Below are 19,914 nucleotides of genomic sequence, written 5' to 3'. Positions count from 1 at the left end.
ACTACTCCGATTCTCGTTCAGTTCTTCAAACCAGTGGAGGACTTGAATGCGATTTTCACTCTGCAGTGGAGTGTGCGCTGATATGAAACTTCCTAGCAGATTAAAACTGTGTGCCGCACCGAGATTCGAACTCGGGACCTTTGCGTTTCTTGGGCAAGTGCTCTACCCCTGAGCTACCCAAGCACGACTCACGCCCCGTCCTCACAGCTTTACTTCTGCCAGTATCTCGTCTCCTACCTTCCAAACTTTACAGAAGCTCTCCTGCGAAACTTGTAGAACTAGCACTCCTGAAAGAAAGGATATTGCGGAGACATGGCTTAGCCACAGCCAGGAGGATGTTCCCAGAATGAGATTTTCACTCTGCAGCGGAGTGTGCGCTGATATGAAACTTCCTAGCAGATTAAAACTGTGTGCCGCACCGAGATTCGAACTCGGGACCTTTGCCTTTCGTGGGCAAGTGCTCTACCCCTGAGCTACCCAAGCACAATTCACGCCCCGTCCTCACAGCTTTACTTCTGCCAGGATCTCGTCTCCTACCTTCCAAACTTTACAGAAGCTCTCCTGCGAAACTTGCAGAATTAGCACTCCTGAAAGAAAGGATATTGCGGAGACATGGCTTAGCCACAGCCAGGAGGATGTTCCCAGAATGAGATTTTCACTCTGCAGCGGAGTGTGCGCTGATATGAAACTTCCTAGCAGATTAAAACTGTGTGCCGCACCGAGATTCGAACTCGGGACCTTTGCCTTTCGTGGGCAAGTGCTCTACCCCTGAGCTACCCAAGCACAATTCACGCCCCGTCCTCACAGCTTTACTTCTGCCAGTATCTCGTCTCCTACCTTCCAAACTTTACAGAAGCTCTCCTGCGAAACTTGCAGAACTAGCACTCCTGAAAGAAAGGATATTGCGGAGACATGGCTCAGCCACAGCCTGGAGGATGTTCCCAGAATGAGATTTTCACTCTGCAGCGGAGTGTGCGCTGATATGAAACTTCCTAGCAGATTAAAACTGTGTGCCGCACCGAGATTCGAACTCGGGACCTTTGCCTTTCGTGGGCAAGTGCTCTACCCCTGAGCTACCCAAGCACAATTCACGCCCCGTCCTCACAGCTTTACTTCTGCCAGTATCTCGTCTCCTACCTTCCAAACTTTACAGAAGCTCTCCTGCGAAACTTGCAGAACTAGCACTCCTGAAAGAAAGGATATTGCGGAGACATGGCTCAGCCACAGCCTGGAGGATGTTCCCAGAATGAGATTTTCACTCTGCAGCGGAGTGTGCGCTGATATGAAACTTCCTAGCAGATTAAAACTGTGTGCCGCACCGAGATTCGAACTCGGGACCTTTGCCTTTCGTGGGCAAGTGCTCTACCCCTGAGCTACCCAAGCACAATTCACGCCCCGTCCTCACAGCTTTACTTCTGCCAGTATCTCGTCTCCTACCTTCCAAACTTTACAGAAGCTCTCCTGCGAAACTTGCAGAACTAGCACTCCTGAAAGAAAGGATATTGCGGAGACATGGCTCAGCCACAGCCTGGAGGATGTTCCCAGAATGAGATTTTCACTCTGCAGCGGAGTGTGCGCTGATATGAAACTTCCTAGCAGATTAAAACTGTGTGCCGCACCGAGATTCGAACTCGGGACCTTTGCCTTTCGTGGGCAAGTGCTCTACCCCTGAGCTACCCAAGCACAATTCACGCCCCGTCCTCACAGCTTTACTTCTGCCAGTATCTCGTCTCCTACCTTCCAAACTTTACAGAAGCTCTCCTGCGAAACTTGCAGAACTAGCACTCCTGAAAGAAAGGATATTGCGGAGACATGGCTCAGCCACAGCCTGGAGGATGTTCCCAGAATGAGATTTTCACTCTGCAGCGGAGTGTGCGCTGATATGAAACTTCCTAGCAGATTAAAACTGTGTGCCGCACCGAGATTCGAACTCGGGACCTTTGCCTTTCGTGGGCAAGTGCTCTACCCCTGAGCTACCCAAGCACAATTCACGCCCCGTCCTCACAGCTTTACTTCTGCCAATATCTCGTCTCCTACCTTCCAAACTTTACAGAAGCTCTCCTGCGAAACTTGCAGAATTAGCACTCCTGAAAGAAAGGATATTGCGGAGACATGGCTTAGCCACAGCCAGGAGGATGTTCCCAGAATGAGATTTTCACTCTGCAGCGGAGTGTGCGCTGATATGAAACTTCCTAGCAGATTAAAACTGTGTGCCGCACCGAGATTCGAACTCGGGACCTTTGCCTTTCGTGGGCAAGTGCTCTACCCCTGAGCTACCCAAGCACAATTCACGCCCCGTCCTCACAGCTTTACTTCTGCCAGTATCTCGTCTCCTACCTTCCAAACTTTACAGAAGCTCTCCTGCGAAACTTGCAGAACTAGCACTCCTGAAAGAAAGGATATTGCGGAGACATGGCTCAGCCACAGCCTGGAGGATGTTCCCAGAATGAGATTTTCACTCTGCAGCGGAGTGTGCGCTGATATGAAACTTCCTATCACTTCGAGTCTCGGTCCGGCACACAGTTTTAATCTGCTAGGAAGTTTCAGTGGAGGATTTGTCCACGGACGACACTCCCCGTGCGACCTGTTAGGCAGAGCCCACTCCCCTAGCCGTCAACGCTGCACGGGTACCGCCAGCTGCCAGTGAGCAGCCACACCCACCTCGTCCCGTCCCCGACCTGGCCGGGCAGCCCCCGAGACCGTGCTCCAAACGGGCACTCCGGCAGCCGGCAGACTGCGTCACGCGAGCTGGCCGCCGCGTCCATTTCGAATGCCCGTGCCGCACCGTAATGACGTCACACCACACGACACGGCCAGCTTGCACCCTGCCTGCCATCTGCTATTAACACACTGTCCCCGGCAGGCCACTTCACTGGCTGTGATCTCGTCTTCAGTTCGCCAGACGTCTCCTCCCGTCTCGTCGGCCGACTGCCCGTCACAGCTCCCGGGCCCACTGTCGTCGCATCGGGCATTGGGGCCACTGTCGGTGTGCGTGTCACGTTCCCGCTGAGCTCCAGATACTACCCCGACCCCGACCGCGTCCGGGCTCGTCCGTCGCAGTTCCCGGACCCGTGTTCCGGTCCCAACGACACAGCGAGCCTGTGCTCTCCGTAGTCATGTAGTGATGTAAAATTATGATGTAAAATGTGCCCATATAAATCAATAAATATATGAAAATGCACCACTCATTAATGAAGACCCTGTACTTTTTCCCCTTAGCTGCAAAGGCCCAGAAGATTGTGCCACGGGACAGAGCTGAGTGAAAGTCTGTTCCCGTGCATGTACTTGCAACAGCTGCTGCACTTAGTGTGCACAGGAAATTACTCACGTGTAAATGCCGCTCTAAGTCAAGAAAACGTCACACCACGAAGGAATTGTCCAGAGGGATGGAAACTGGCAGATGTGATGTACGTGCACAGACAAACAAATCATTAAAATTTCAGAAAAGTTGGATGATTTATTCGAGAGAAAGAGCTTCAGAAATTGAGCAATTCGACTACGCGTCGGTCTACCTCTGGCCTGTACGCAAGCAGTTATTCGGCTCGGCTTCGAACGACAGAGTTGTCGGATGTCGTCCTGACGGATATTGGGTGCCCAATTCTGTCATCGAAATCCTGACATCATTAAAGCCCTGCCTGTAATGCTCCAAATGCTCTCAGTTGGGGAGAGATCCGGCAACCTCGCTGGCCGAGGTAGAGTTTGGCGAGCGTGAAGACGAGCAATAGCAACTCCCGCAGTGTGCGGGCGGGCATTATCTTGCTGAAATGTAAGAGCAGGAAGGGCAATCAAAAGGGGCGTAGAATATCGTTGACGTATCACTGTGCTGTAAGGGTGCTGTGGATGGCAACCAAATAGTGTCGACTTACTGCTATGCCACAAGTTTTCCGAGGATAACAACCGAAAGTGACCTGCTACGAAAACAAGTGGCACTCCAGACTATCAGTTCCGGTTGTTTTGCTGTCGGTTGGTACCCCACTACATTCCGGGGTGTCCCCAGGCAGGTCTTTGCTGGTCACTGTGGCTCAATTTCAAGCAGAGCTCATCACTGAAGACAATTTTATTCCAGACTGAAGACGCGTCTGGAGGTACCCCGGATAGCAGAGGGATATCAACGTGTCTGTCACCCGCCATACGGTGCGACAACCGGAAGTGACGGTTTGAGGTGCCATTTGTTTTCAGCACTTCTTCGGTTGTCGTCCTCGGAACACTTGCGGCACGACAGTAAGTCGATGCTACTCAACGCCCCGTTTTGTCGCCGTTCGTGGCGAGCTGTCCTTGGCTTACGTTTCGGCAAGATAATGCCTGCCTCCACAGGGCGAGAGTTTCTACTGCTTTTCTTGGTGCTTCGCAAACCCTACCGCGGTCAAAAAGTTTGCCGGATGTCTTCCCAATTGAGAGCATTTGGAGCGTTATGGGTAGGGTCCTCCAACAGTCTCAGAATTATGACGATCTGATGGATCAATAGGACAGAATTTGGCCCGATATTCCTCAGGAGGACACTCGACAACTCTGTCATCAGTGCCAAGCTTGCACAGGTGCCAGAGATGGACCAATGCGCTATTGATTTGCTCAATTTGTGGAGCTCTCTCTCCTGAATGAATCGTCCAGTTTTTTCTGAAATTGTAATGTGATGTGCGTACTGTAAGACATTCGGTACACACACCATCAGATTATTTGACTTGTCGATCTAACGAAGTAGGCGAGTGTCAGCAATATGTCTCGTGGTCTTATTGTGGCGTGTTTATCTTCTACGTTAGGTCGGACGGTAGATATGCCACTTGCACGCTTAGAGTAGCAGGTTGACGGTGACCGACTTCAAACAGAACTTGATTAATTTTCGCACACATTTATTAAAATGATAACAAGCATAAACATTACGTAACTTGATTCTGGATGCTATTTACAATTGACAATCTGAAGTTCCTTTGGTCTTGGTACGTTAATCTTATTCTCACATATCTCTGATACTTGACAAAGTGTCTATACATTTATCTTCGTGGCTATGTACAGGAATATGATAATCTTATTAGGCGCACACTGAAACTTGACTATAGACTGGTACAGACTAATGCAGACTGACTAATTGGAGGTCTGTACACTCGTTATAATACCTCGCGCGTTCAGGTATCACTGCGCGAGTGTGATCCGCGAGGAGAAAAGGTTCTACGTTAGCAGCAATCTCATTGGCTGCGTTTCATATTAATACGCAGATCGGCGGAAGCAGAATTTGGTCCGTCTCTAAGGCAGCGCCATCTCGTAGTGCGGAGACGGACGAGCGCTGCGCCTGCGCTGTTGTGCTTAACGGGGCGCGCTCTAGTGGGAAAGTTGTGTACGCGCTGACTACACGGAACTATGTATACAACATGTAACCATTTGTTTGTCTGTACATGTACTGATTTCTGTCCCATTTGGATAATTCATTGCCTTTCTTTTTTGTCGTACTGTGTATTACACAGCAAATTTCATGTTGTCACCAACATCTTAAAGTGTTACATTATTTTTCTGTTTGTTCTTCTAGACTGGATCTTTCCGGATGCAGTGGGCTGGGTGGATCTGCCGTGGCGCACGTGGCGCAGCTGCCGGCCCTCCGCACGCTGCTGCTCCAGTACATTGACGACCTGACAGACCTGCAGCCGAGCCTACGGCACGTCCTGGACTTGAAGCAACTGCGCTGCCTCGATATCCTGTACAGCGGCCACATCAGAGCTGTGCCATTTGAAGAATTTTCTGTGAGGCTCGTGAACCTCAGGTAGGTTGCTCCTGCTGCTTCTGTTCACCGTCCGAGCCCGGTTCCGATGACTTTGCGTTTCTACCGTATGACCTCGATGACTTCCACGAGACTGGGAACGGAGTGCTAGTATTAGAGAGAGTGTAAGGCAGGGATGTAAACTTTCAATCCCAACTTTCCAGTTTATATATCAAAGAAGCAGTGAAAGAAATAAAAGAAAGATGGAAGAGTGGATTAAAATTCAGGGAGAATGGATATTAATAATATCATTCACTGATGATACTCCTATTGGCTTGCGAAAGGGAGGAAGAATTTCAGAACCTGTTGAATGGAAGGAACAGTCTAATGAGAACACACTACAGATTGAGAAAGAAACCAGGAAAGATGAAATTAATGAGCATTAGCTATATCAGATTAGTTATGGATTTAACATCAAAACTGGTGTCCATGAAGAAGTGATGCAGTTCTGATACATTTGAAATAAAGTAACACACGATGCATGAAGCAATGATGACATACCAAATGGCTGTAATTAAAGTGCAGATACTCGCAGAGGTCCAGTGTGGGCTGTAATTATCATATGGAAGCGAAACTCGATTTGTATTCTAATGCGTTAACACAGAACAGTTTTACGCTGGAGAAAAATTAGTTTCAATTTTGGCGACCAGGTGCGAATCTGGTGCTGCGAATGCAAATAGTTCCCACTTATTTGTTTTCTCTGTAAGTTCAGTGGTAATCCGTGTTCCCACTTCTAACTTATGCTACCATCTCTGTTAGAGTGTGCTAACTATGTATAGATTGTCAACAGTTAGGCTAAAGCTGTTGTTTTTCTACCTTGTGAGTCAATCATTGCAGAAGCGCAGTTCCCGTGTGAAAACGAGCCACTGTTTCGACCGCTACAGCGTTTTTTGGATAGTGTGCTTTCCTTTTGCGTGTGAAGTGACTTGTGTTGTATTTATCTATTTTTGTATTTATGAGGGAGATAGTATTCGTGGATATTTGCTGCATTTGACTGAAAATTACATAAATATTACAAGGTAAGTTAGTGGAAGCAGAACTGAAGTATTCTGCCCATTGGCTGTGGCAGAGTATAATAAAATAATGGGAGGAGTCGATAGATTTGATCAGCTGCGTCAACGGTATGCTGTAGGCCGTCGTTCGTGGAAGTGGTGGCACAAACTGTTTTCCTTTCTTGTGCATTTGGCAGTTGTCAGTTCCTACGTTATGTGGAAGCTACAGAAGACAAAAGCAGAGCAGCTAACATTTAGATTGCACTTGGCAAGGCAGCTTATCTCTGGCTTCTCAAGTCGTAAGAGAAGAGGAAGGTCAAACACCAATAAGAGGTGTGTCTGGAGTACCAGATGAAGTTCGTCTGGAGAAAGTTGGAACTCATTTCCCTACAAAAGGTACAACAAACAGAAGATGCCGCCAATGTAGCACCAAGAACAAAGAAAAGCGAACAAAAGTAATGAGTAGCAACTGTCGTGTACCTTTGTATGTAGCACCATGCTTCTCTAAGTTCCATAGTACATCACCTTAGTGAACTCAAAGGACAGTATGAACTAATACAAATATAAATGTAATGTTTAACATGTTTTTGTACTAAAAAATAAAGGAAATACATTTGTTTTAAATTAGCAAGTCAAGTTACTCCACAGTTCCAATAGTTCCCACTAATTTTTTTACACTCATAGGCTAAACTCTCATTTCAAGATTTAAACTATGATTTTATGAACGGTTTCTTAGCCCAATAAAGTGTTCATAAAAAATCTACAACTTCCGGAAATAATTTGGTCACTAAAGGGTTAATTCATTCTGTACGAGCACTGGAGATGTCGAATGAGATGCTACTTCTGTAAAACGATGTGATCAACACTTGCTCACAGTAGTTCCGGTGGAATTTAAGCCATGTGTTCCTGCGTACTGGCCTTCAGATCAGGTAGAGACCTAATGTGCCTCTGGTAAAGGTATTCTTTTAGGTATTCCCAGAGTCGAGAGTCATATGAATTCAGATCAGGTCATCTTGCAGGCAATGCATCTGAAAACCTCTCGATATAATATGTTTTAAGGAAGGTTGCACTAAGCAGATCTTTCACTGGGTGAGTGACGTGCAATGTTGGCCCATCTTACATGAAAAGAATGGTTTCCACACAGTTGTGCTCTTCCAAAGCAGGAATCACGTGCTGTACAGGGAGGTCTCCATAACGTAAAGGCATCACAGAGGGCCCCCCCCCCCCCCCCCCCACCCCCGACAGGCTCTACGGATGTATCCTCTTCAGAGAACGGACCAAGAATAAAGATGCTTGTGACTCCACACCAAGCAGTCATATACAGCAACTGCAGTGGTTCTTGGTGCACAACATGCAGTTTAACAGTACCCTTAAATTTGGCAGTTCTGTGTATTTACTGTACCCTGTAGTGTAGAATGTGCCTCTTCACTCCATAGAAAATTGCCTGGTCGCATGTCATCGACTTCTATCTGTCCGAAAACTGAAGAGCTAATTCAGTACGTTGCTGCAGATATGACGATTTGGTTGCTGCACCGTCCGGATCTTGTAGGGGCACCAGTCTAAATGCACGCGTTTTAGCTCACGCAGGCTGGCGTGAGGAGGGAAGGACTATGCTGACGTGAGGTCTGGAACATGACAGGGAATGAGAATTCAGAAAGCGGACGTAATTACTTTCATACTTAACTTTAATCCATTGATGATGAACGTCGCTCTTGACGGTACATGATTCACAATATTATTTGTTCTTGAAGTAATTAGTTACAGTAACTGAATATGGCGCCTTGCTAGGTCGTAGCAAATGACGTAGCTGAAGGCTATGCTAAACTGTTGTCTCTGCAGATGAGAGTGTCTGTAGTAAGTGAACCATCGCTAGCAGAGTCGGCTGTACAACTGCGGCGAGTGCTAGGGAGTCTCTCTAGACTAGACCTGCCGTGTGGCGGCGCTCGGTCTGCAATCACTGACAGTGGCGACACGCGGGCCCGACGTATACTAACGGACCGTGGCCGATTTAAAGGCTACCACCTAGCAAGTGTGGTGTCTGGCGGTGACACCACACAAAAACTGTCCACACCATTGACCACAGGATGGACAATTCTCGTGGAAGGGCACAAACACTAGCATTAGCCGGGACACGTGCTGCATACTGAGTTGCAGCAATAATAACTGTGTCAATAAGTTCCACTGCGGTAGGATGCATTCCTCTTCCAGGTGCCACACCAAGCCCACCCACGTTTTTGAATTTCATCGTCATTTTCTTTAAAGCATTTAATGACATCCGGCCCCTCTGTCAGTGCAGCATTGGAATTGCTGCCGTTCACATGAAACTGTTTCACTAACAGCACACAGTCTTTCTCCTCAATTATCACTACGGTTCACTCACGTTACAGCTTGTCGAACGATAGTGTGGATGTCGTACAAACGGTGTACTGTGCCAGATTTTCTCGTAGTGGCTGTAGTTGGAAGTAATTGTTTTTCCAGCATAAATTGGTCCTGCATTAACACATTAGCATACCTACCAAGATTCACTGCCATATGATAATTCAGCCCACACTGGACCTGTGTAAGTGGCTGAACTTTAATTATAACCAAACAATACGTATAAAGCAAATTAGCACAGGCATAGAGGGCATTTCTGGCCAGGAGAAGTCTGCTGGTATCAAACATCAACCTTAATTAGAAGAAGAAATTTCTGAGAATGTACGTTTGGAGTACAGCATTGTATGAAAGCGAGGCACAGACTATGAGAAAACTGGAAGAGAAGAGAAGAAAATTGATAGAAGAGTGTTGAAAGTTAGGTGGGCTGTTATAAGAAATGAGAGATGGGTTATGTGCAGAATCAGTGTGGAGAACACTGACAAGAAGAGGGATAGGATGATAGGAGAGAAACAGGATGATAGGATATGTGTTAGGACATTGAGCAATGACTTCCGTGGTACTAGGAGGACTTGTGAGGAGTAAAAAGTGTAGAAGGAGAGTGTAATACATCCAACAAATAATTGAGGACACAAGATGCAACTGAAATCAAGAGATTGGCTCACGGGAGGACTTTGTGGTGGGTTGTATTGAACCAGTCAGAAGACTGACTGGAAAAAAGGAAAAATTTTGAAAATATCTTGTAGGATGGTCCTCAGGTATTTAAGGCACAGAGGAAAAAAACACTTTCTTTAAAATCATCAGTCGCAAAATAGTGCATTATTCCAAATTTCATTGGATTTGATGTATTCGAGAAATAATTAGAATGAAAAACACAATAGAAATCATTTAGTACTTACCTCAGCTGCATGTTGAGACCAGTTTTCACTGTTTTTGTAGGTTCTTCATTTCTCCAAGTCCTTTATTGAGATATCAGTCAAAACACCATATGCTACCCACATATTTCCACAGTTAAAACCTGTTTAATATGAAGATAGGTATTAACTAGAATTTGTATCTCCTAAGTTTAAAAATTCTGATAAATTTCCTTTGCACTTCATTTATGACACAGTTCATCAATGTTTATGGTTTGTAGTATTACAAGAAATAGGGTGTAATAAAATACAGAAATACAAATGTTGCAGTTACTTTTCTCTTTCTTCTTCCAGAGAACTACATGTGACGTATGAGGAAGAGGATGAGGTTTTCTACAAAAATGTTTTTGCTGAGATGCAGAGTCAAATGCCTCGGCTCAGGATAATTAATACTTTCCGATGGACAGAGAATGACTTCCTAACAGATTACGAAACGGATGATGATGATGACACCGACATAGGGTACTGAGAAATAATTTTGGTTTTCAGACTGCAGAATGTAACATTGGAGCCCCTGGATGAGTGAACTGTTTGAAAAGCAAGTAAAAGACAAAATATGGATTTATGAAATTATTGTATAAGAGCCAAGAAAGTGTTGGCCGAAATAAAAATGCAATTTTTCGTGTTTAAAAAAATTTTATTTCACAAAAGAATTCATTATGTCAGCCACTGAAACTGATTTTATTTCCCTCTATATTGAAGCTCATTGTCACAATTATCATTACACAAATGGGAATTTTTGGCACCATAGTGAATGTCATATTCATACCTTTTATTGCCATATCCTTGTGTTGATGAAATTGTCCTTTAAATCTGAATGGGCAGGCAATCCTACCTCCATGTGTCCTGAATGTCTTTCAGATGCCTGTTTCACACTTTTCAGTTATTTCATATGTGCACTATTTTGATGTCACCTGCAGATAGTAATACACTAACGAAAGGACACAACGATTTTTATTTGGGACGAAATGGAAATAAATTAATAAAGTGTCAAATAATGGAAAATCCAGGACGGACTCAGCATTTCCGCTATATGTTGAGTAGCAACTTTCCTTCTCATAATGTTGTTAATAAAGTGTCAGTCATACATACATTACATGCTTTCCATGTTGCACTGATCCAGAGCTCAACTGTCAGATCTGACCAGTTTTCATATTCTAGAGGTTCTGAAACACATTGCTGCACAGTCAGTGTCACCAGAAGTCACACTTCACTGCCATTCCGTTGTTCAGTATTTCTAATCTATATTTCACGATTTACATATAATTAGAAGTTATAAAACATAAACATTAACAACATCACAATTGGAGGGCTCATTAGGAAAACAATTTTTGTCATTTTATTTCATTTGTTGTGGTTTCAGCACACATTGTGGAGTGGCACAAGTGTGGGTTTGGTGATCCACTCCATGAATGATCTGTCACCCTGCTGATGTGTGTGCCAACTTACACATTATAAATATCTTGTGGTCACCATTCTCGATTTTGCTTGCTGACAGACCTGCAAAGCTGTGAGTCTAAAGCATAAGCGACCCTCCACAGCAGGTGGAAACACGCACTCACCGTCGCGCCTTGTCGTCATTCTTATTTGTCTCGTAATACACAATTTGTGGGAGACATGTCAGGATTTAAAATAAGAAACATTTTTAAAGAGAAATGCAATAGTTTACATTATTTTATGTATACTACTGAGATACTGCTACACAAATGCATACTGCAGTTTCCAGTATACAAAAATAAAATGCATAGTTACCATCTTAAAACTCTGAAACTGTCCCCATTGAATTCGTCAATAGACTAATAACACTTTTCCACTAGAATGGTAAAAACTAATCTTTTAAATGAACCAAACTCCATGTTAAATACATTACTGCCTTTTATTTTATTGTAAATTTTAAGTCCCTTCTACCCTGGTGTTTGGGTAAAAAGTTTTCAGTAGTGTTTCAAGAGTTTAAAATTCTCTCTGTGGTGAGTATTTTAGTTGTGGACGAAACAGAGTTTACTGTATGCTGACTTTTATATAAGAATAACATCACCTCATATATGTAAAGGGAGGGTACAGATAGTGTATTGAAATCTTTTAACAATAGTTGACAGGACACCTGTTGTTTGGTAACATTTATGTTCCTAAGTATTTTATTCTGTAATACTAGGAGTCTCATTTGTTGAATTTCCCCATAAGATTATGCCATAATGAATAACTGACTCAAAGTAGAAGTTATAGACTACCTTTCTAGTCTGTGTTTCTCGCACCTGCCAAAATACAAATTGAAAATACTAAGCTGTTAAGTAGTCAATGTGTGCCTTCCAGTTTAGATATTTTTGGAGATTTAAGGTGTAAAAACGTCATACGTTTTGCTTCTATGACATCCTAATCATCGTATGTTACCTTTTAACGATTTAGCTTCAAATAGCATCATTTCGGTTTCTCCATTCCCGTCAACCTACAGTCCCCACACCCTCCGTCCGACAGTTTTCGCACCCTCTGTCCCATCACCTCCTTCCCGTTCTCGCCCGCTCACCCTCTTTGTGTGCCACACTCTGCCAATGCGTCCCCCCGTCTTCCCCCTTCCCCACTCCTGTCCTTTTCCCCTCACCTCCCAACCCCACAACCTGCTGACACTGCGCCTTTCGGCAGTCTGGTCCTACACAGTCCGCCAGTCAGCGTTCCTCTCTCTCTCCCCCCCCCCCCCCCACCCATTTGCTGCTGTCCCCCACCCCCCCTCCTCTAGAGATTGTTGTTTCCATCCCACATTACAGCGACATCCCAGTCCCACCTGTCAGAGATGGTGGTCGTGTGTGTGTGTGTGTGGTGTGGTTGCTCGTGTGAGTGAATGTGTGTGTGTTTCACTTTCTGAAGGCTTTGACTGGAAGCTAAATGTGTAAGCATCTTTTCATTGTGCCTGTCAGCAAGCCAATGTGTCATCTTTACAGTTAGTAGATCTATCTTTTCCTTATACTGTTGAAATTCGAACCTGGAGTTTCCATTGTTTGATTTTTCCCTAACGGGTTTTCTACAATCGCACAACTCTGCAATGTTTTCCTTTGTTACTATTCTCTATAGTATTATTCTTCTCTCTGTACATTTTCTCTCTTCTTTCCAGTGTTTATTCACCGCCTTTCAAACTGCACACACTTCCGAGCAACTCTGTACGAACGATTTCTTCCACTAAAAATGTGGCTTCGTGACTGCACGGGGTGTCGGTGCAGCATCTGATGCTCCAAGTTCTTCCCACTGCAAATGATAATTATTCCTATTGATCCCATTTTATCCCTCATCCTCACTTATTTTTACATTTTATTCTCCACACCTACCTGTGCCACACGAACTTTGATCCTCAGTCTAACCGATCCCCCGTCCCCCACTTTTCCCTTACGCACGCATATCCCGTTCCTCGTCAGTTCCTTTTTTCGCGTGTTTCTGTACATTTTTAACGTATCTGTGCATGTTTTTGCGTGTCGTATTTTTTTACTCCTCTTTTCTGTTATTGAGCTCCCCTCACGACAATCTAACTCCTTCATTTGCCCATTTCCGTGTCCTTCCCGTTTTACCTACAGTGTCCCTACCACAATGTACCCGCTCCATCTTTCTGCACCAGTTGAGAAGAGTATCCCTTTCCCTGGCTAAAACCCAGTCCCACATCCTGTTTCTTAAACGCTGCCTAAACCACAGTACACACCCCACCCATACAATGGTCTAACTGCAAAAATTCCTTTCTCTGGATCCCACCCCTGCTTTCATAATGAGCATCTTCTCAGGTTCCGCTGGTCCCTGGTCCTCACTAAACTGGTACTGCAAATACACATCTGTACGGCACAGGCATGCCAGAACTACCTCAGCAACCCTCCAAGACAAGCTGTATACATCGTGTCTCTGAAACTGAATCCCCAATGTAGATTCTCTGAAAGAGGGTAATAAGAAAAATGACCTTGAAGTACTACTCGGTTCTTTCAATTTGACACCCGTTATTGATTTTCCTACTCGGGTGGTAAAGGATAGCGGCTCACTGATAGATAACTTCTTTATAGACCAAGATAAGTTTAACCAGATAAATGCTCAGCCTGTTGAGAATGGTCTTTCCGATCATGGTGCACAGCTAGTTACAATACATGACATAGCTCCATTCAGCAATACTAAACAGTCCTCCAAAGTAGTACGTTCAGTCAACAATTTAACAATTGCAAATTTCAGGGAAAGCCTACAGCAGCTAGACTGGGATGAGGTGTACCGTGAACCTGATGCCAATTTAAAATATAATTTATTTCATGACATTTTTGTAAATGCATTTGAAAACTGCTTCCCCAAGAAAATAGTTAAATATACTCGTAAGAAACCTTGTAACAAACCATGGCTTACTAAGGGTATAAAAATATCTTGTAACCGGAAAAGGGAAATGTATCTGACAGCAAGAAAGAGTAGTGACCCAGAAACTATCAAAAATTATAAAAACTACTGTGTTATATTAAGAAAAGTTATTAAAAAATCCAGGAATATGTGTATCATGTCTGAAATAAGCAACTCTGATAATAAAATTAAAACAATTTGGAATATTATTAAAAGAGAAACAGGTCAACCAAGAGCAGAGGAAGACAGTATTACCATCAAATTGAATGAAAACTTTATGAACAAAAAGTTAGAAGTTGAAAATATTTTTAATAATCATTTTCTAAATGTTGTAGATATAGTAGGATCCAGGTGTTCATTAGAAGATGCTAGGCTGTTAATGGAAGAGGCCATACCTATGCAATTTGATACAATTGAAATCTCACCCACTTCTCCCTCTGAAATTAGGAAAATAATAAACTTGCTTAAAAGCAAAAACTCACATGGAATTGATGGCATTTCCAGCAAAATACTAAAAGCTTGTTCTCAACAGATAAGTAAGATTCTCAGCCACCTGTGTAATAGCTCTCTGGAACAGGGCATTTTCCCTGATAGACTGAAATATGCTATTGTTATACCTTTGCATAAAAAGGGGGATAGATCTGATGTCAACAATTACCGTCCAATCTCCCTTCTAACAGCTTTATCCAAAATTTTTGAGAAAGTAATGTATTCAAGAGTAGCTTCACATATCTGTAAAAATGAAGTACTAACAAAATGTCAGTTTGGTTTCCAGAAAGGTTTTTCAACAGAAAATGCCATATATGCTTTGACCAGTCAAATTTTGAATGATCTGAATAACCGAACACCACCCATTGGGATTTTTTGTGATCTCTCAAAGGCTTTTGATTGTGTAAATCATGAAATTCTGCTAGACAAGCTCAAGTATTGTGGCATGAGTGGGACAGTGCACAAATGGTTTAATTCGTACCTAACTGGAAGAGTGCAGAAAGTTGAAATAAGTAGTTCTCGTAACATGCAAAGATCAGCACATTCCTCAAACTGGGGGACTATCAAGAATGGGGTTCCACAAGGGTCAGTCTTGGGTCCTTTGTTGTTCTTATTATATATTAATGACTTGCCATTCTATATTCATGAAGAGGCAAAGTTAGTTCTCTTCGCTGATGATACAAGTATAGTAATCACACCTGAGAAACAAGAATTAACTGATGAAATAGCCAATACTGTCTTTCAGAAAATTACTAAGTGGTTCCTTGTAAACGGACTCTCTCTGAATTTTGATAAGACACAGTACATACAGTTCCGTACAGTGAATGGTATGACGCCATTAATAAATATAGACCTTAATCAGAAGCATATAGCTAAGGTAGAATATTCCAAATTTTTAGGTATGTCCATTGATGAGAGATTAAATTGGAAGAAACACATTGATGATCTGCTGAAACGTTTGAGTTCAGCTACTTATGCAATAAGGGTCATTGCAAATTTTGGTGATAAACATCTTAGTAAATTAGCTTACTACGCCTATTTTCACTCATTGCTTTCATATGGCATAATATTTTGGGGTAATTCATCACTGAGGAATAAAGTATTTATTGCACAAAAGCGTGTAATCAGAATAATAGCTGGAGTCCACCCAAGATCTTCCTGCAGACATTTATTTAAGGATCTAGGGATATTCACAGTAGTTTCTCAGTATATATACTCTCTTATGAAATTTGTTATTAACAACCAAACCCAATTCAAAAGTAATAGCAGTGTGCATAACTACAATACTAGGAGAAAGGACGATCTTCACTATTCAAGATTAAATCTAACTTTGGCACAGAAAGGGGTGAATTATACTGGCACTAAAGTCTTTGGTCACTTACCAAATAGTATCAAAAGTCTGACAGATAACCAACAAGTATTTAAGAAGAAATTAAAAGAATTTCTGAATGACAACTCCTTCTACTCCATAGAGGAATTTTTAGATATAAATTAAGGAAAAAAAAACAAAAATATTAAAAAAATAAAAAATAAAATAAAAAATAAAAATAAAAAATAAAGAAAAACAAAAAAACACAAAAAATAAAGTTGTTATATTAACTTAAGTATGTTGTTAAATTAACCTAATTATGTCATGCATTGGAAAATTCGACTCGTTCCACATCATTACGAAATATCGTATTCATGATCCATGGAACTAGTATTAATCTAATCTAATCTAATCTAATCCACACTGTCCAGCACCTGGAACGGCATTATGAGCACCGCTTTCATAAGTCATCCAACCTGCTGACATGCTACTGCCACCTCAGTGAACCAGTATCCAGTCCCTATCCTCCCCACAGCGCTCCAAACCCTGCCTAGCTGATCTTTTCAACTTGCCACATCCCAAAAACTCCCTGGTAACACTGCACCAAATCCAGAGCCAGAACATTCCCCTAACACTGTTGTTAACCTTTCCTCCAAAACCCTCAGCCCCACAGAAGTTTCGGTCGTAGGTAGAGGCCTCACCTTCCGCCCGACACCCGAGCTTGACCTTGATGATGTGTCAAAGACCTACTCTCCTTCTCCTGATTCATGAAATGGAAACACGTCTTTTGCCACCAGTATCTCCAACCAGAGCCAACGTAATCCCAACACTGATCCCTGTCTCTCCTAGTTCATAGCACTGTCCAACCATGATCCTCACCCTCCACCTAACCAGCCACTAGTCACGATCCAGGAATTCCTTACCTCCAGCTTGACCTGTCCCTTCCTCAGAACACCAGCCTTTCAGCAGAAGCAATGTAATACACTACGGGCCATTAAAATTGCTACACCAAGAAGAAATGCAGATGATAAACGGGTACTGATTGGACAAATATATTATACTACAACTGACAACTGACATGTGATTACATTTTCACGCAAGTTGGGTGCATAGATCCTGAGAAATCAGTACCCAGAACAACCACGTCTAGCCTTAGTAACGGCCTCGATACGCCTTGGCATTGAGTCAAACAGAGCTTGGATGGCGTGTACAGGTACAGCTACCTATGCAGCTTCAACACAATACCACAGTTCATCGAGAGTAGTGACTAGCGTATTGTGACGAGCCAGTTGCTTGGCCACCATTGACCAGACGTTTTCAATTGGTGAGAGATCTGGAGAATGTGCTGGCCAGGGCAGAAGTCGAACATTTTCTGTATCCAGAAAGTCTCGTACAGGTCCTGCAACATGCGGTAGTGCATTATCCTGCTGAAATGTAGGGTTTCGCAGGGATCGAATGAAGGGTAGAGCCACGGGTCGTAACACATCTGAAACGTAACGTTCACTGTTCAAAGTACCGTCAATGTGAACAAGAGGTGACCGAGACGTGTAACCAATGGCACCCCATACCATCACGCCAGGTGATACGCCAGTATGGCGATGACGAATACACGTTTCCAATGTGCTTTCTCCGCTATGTCGCCAAACACGGATGCGACCATCATGATGCTGTAAACAGAACCCGGATTCATCCGAAAAAATGACGTTTTGCCATTCGTGCACCCACGTTCGTCGTTGAGTACAGCATCGCAGGCGCTTCTATATTGAGCTAACAGTCATTGGATGTGGACCAACGCGAGCAGCAATGTCGCGATGCGATAAACCGCAATCGCGATTGGCTCCAATCCGACTTTTATCAAAGTCGGAAACGTGATGGTACGCATTCCTCCTCCTTACACGAGGCATCACAACAACGTTTCACCAGGAAACGCCGGCCAACTGCTGTTTGTGTATGAGAAATCGGTCGGAAACTTTCCTCATGTCAGCACGTTGTAGGTGTCGCCACCGGCGCCAACCTTGTGTGAATGCTCTGAAAAGCTAATCATTTGCATATAACAGCATCTTCTTCCTGTCGGTTAAATTTCGCGTCTGTAGCACGTCATCTTCGTGGTGCAGCAATTTTAATGGCCAGTAGTGTATATAGATTTTTCCTTGCTACTGCAGTGTTATATTGAAGCTGTGAGAAAGGAGGACAGGCCCACCAAGGTGCGGAAGCAGAGACGATGCTGGGGGCAGACAAAACTGGGAGAGATGCTGTTACTACAGGAAGTAAACCGTAAGGGTAAAGCCTTGCGAAAATGCAGACGGCCCCAGGGCGCTAGTTACTCTTCGGGGAATTCACACGTAACTTCATATGTCGTCTAAACGGTGTGCTAGGTTGCCACCGTAGAGCTTTGTAACCTACGGGCATGTAATAGTGTATAAAGCCAGATTGATACCAGCCCTGAGGCCAGCAGCGTCAGTGGGCTCACAAGGCTTAGGAAGAGAGCGACAACGCCAAAAAGCTGTTGACCCAGCAGTCCCCACTCCGGGGAGCCCGAAGGGTGGGGCTAAATGACGTGTGACGATAATGTTGCAAGTCTTATTTGGCAGAGCAGTTACGTTTAGCTTTCAGCTGAACAATGTTGATACCAAATACGGACTTAGTGCAACTGCATTATCATCCCTGCCTGAGGAGCAGTAGAGGGGACCTAACTAAACCGCGATTGGCAGGCGCCTGCAAGAGACCTGCGGGTTTGGCTGGGTGGCTTTAAGTGGGAAAAACAGTGCCCCCACGCGACTCTGTAAAACTCCTAGATTCCGCATCTTGGCGGAGTTCTCAGTCAGACGATCTGGGCGCCGAATCCGCGTCCGTCGACTCCAGCCTCGGTCCAGCTCCGCGTAAGTCTGCTCTCTCTCACTTGGAGTGCCTCAGTGAACAGTGTCACATTCAGTATGTTTTGTTTCGCAAGTAAGTTGTTGCCTTAAGATGGTGCTAGTGTTTGCTACTGTGGTTAGCATCCACTCCTGGGACTTGTGCACTGGCTTCTGTTGTAACAATGTTATTCGTGCTTTTTCTAACCCTAGCCTCCAGTGTATTAGTTAGTCCTCTCTGCAATAAACAACTATTTCAAACCCCTGTTTGTCCGAGAGTCTCCACAACGAGTTCCCTACCGAGTCTCACCGCCTGCTCTTCTAGTAAACGCCTGCACCAGTGCCGGCTCAGATAGATGGAAGCATTCAAATGCCTTCACTGTGAGTTGTCCTTCTGCCTTCTGCTGTGTACTGCTCGGGAGCGCAGACTGACCAGCAACCCCTTTCCTTCCTCTGCCAACTGTGTCAGGACACGACAGCAAGTACAGCCGTACACAGCCTCAAAACAAATCCTGACCTAATCATCGTGCCGAGTAAAACTGTGAGGAACGGGAAAAACCCACCGTGGTTCAACAACAAAGTTAGGAAACTACTGCGAAAGCAAAGAGGGTTTCACTGTAAGTTTAAATGCAGCCAAAACCTCTCACACAAACAGAAGCTAAACGATGTCAAAGTTAGCGAAAGGAGGGCTATGCGTGAAGCGTTCAGTGAATTCGAAGAATGACCAACTTGACAGAAAATCCTAGGAAGTTCTGGTCTTACGTTAAATCAGTAAGTGGATCGAAACAGCATATCCAGACCCTCTGGGACGATAATGGCATTGAAACAGAGGAAGACACGCGTAAAGCTGAAATACTAAACACCTTTTTCCAAAGCTGTTTCACAGAGGAAGACC

General features: G+C 44.0%; 1 protein-coding gene across 1 annotated transcript in view; it reads left to right on the top strand.

Moving 5' to 3' along the window:
- LOC124586124 (F-box/LRR-repeat protein fbxl-1-like) overlaps positions 1 to 10,621 on the top strand; it is a 75,226-nt gene extending 64,605 nt beyond the window's left edge. Inside the window, exons 5-6 of the mRNA XM_047131411.1 lie at positions 5,519 to 5,749; positions 10,320 to 10,621. Coding sequence (XP_046987367.1) covers positions 5,519 to 5,749; positions 10,320 to 10,494 — 406 coding nt within the window. The 3' untranslated portion in view covers positions 10,495 to 10,621. The remainder of the gene's footprint in view (positions 1 to 5,518; positions 5,750 to 10,319) is intronic.
- Positions 10,622 to 19,914: the final 9,293 nt, after the last annotated feature.

The sequence above is a fragment of the Schistocerca americana genome, unplaced genomic scaffold, assembly GCF_021461395.2.
Source record: "Schistocerca americana isolate TAMUIC-IGC-003095 unplaced genomic scaffold, iqSchAmer2.1 HiC_scaffold_54, whole genome shotgun sequence".
NCBI classification, from domain to species: Eukaryota; Metazoa; Arthropoda; class Insecta; order Orthoptera; family Acrididae; genus Schistocerca; species Schistocerca americana.
The sequence above is the reverse complement of the archived record's forward strand: the minus strand, read 5'-3'. Positions and strand labels throughout refer to the sequence as shown.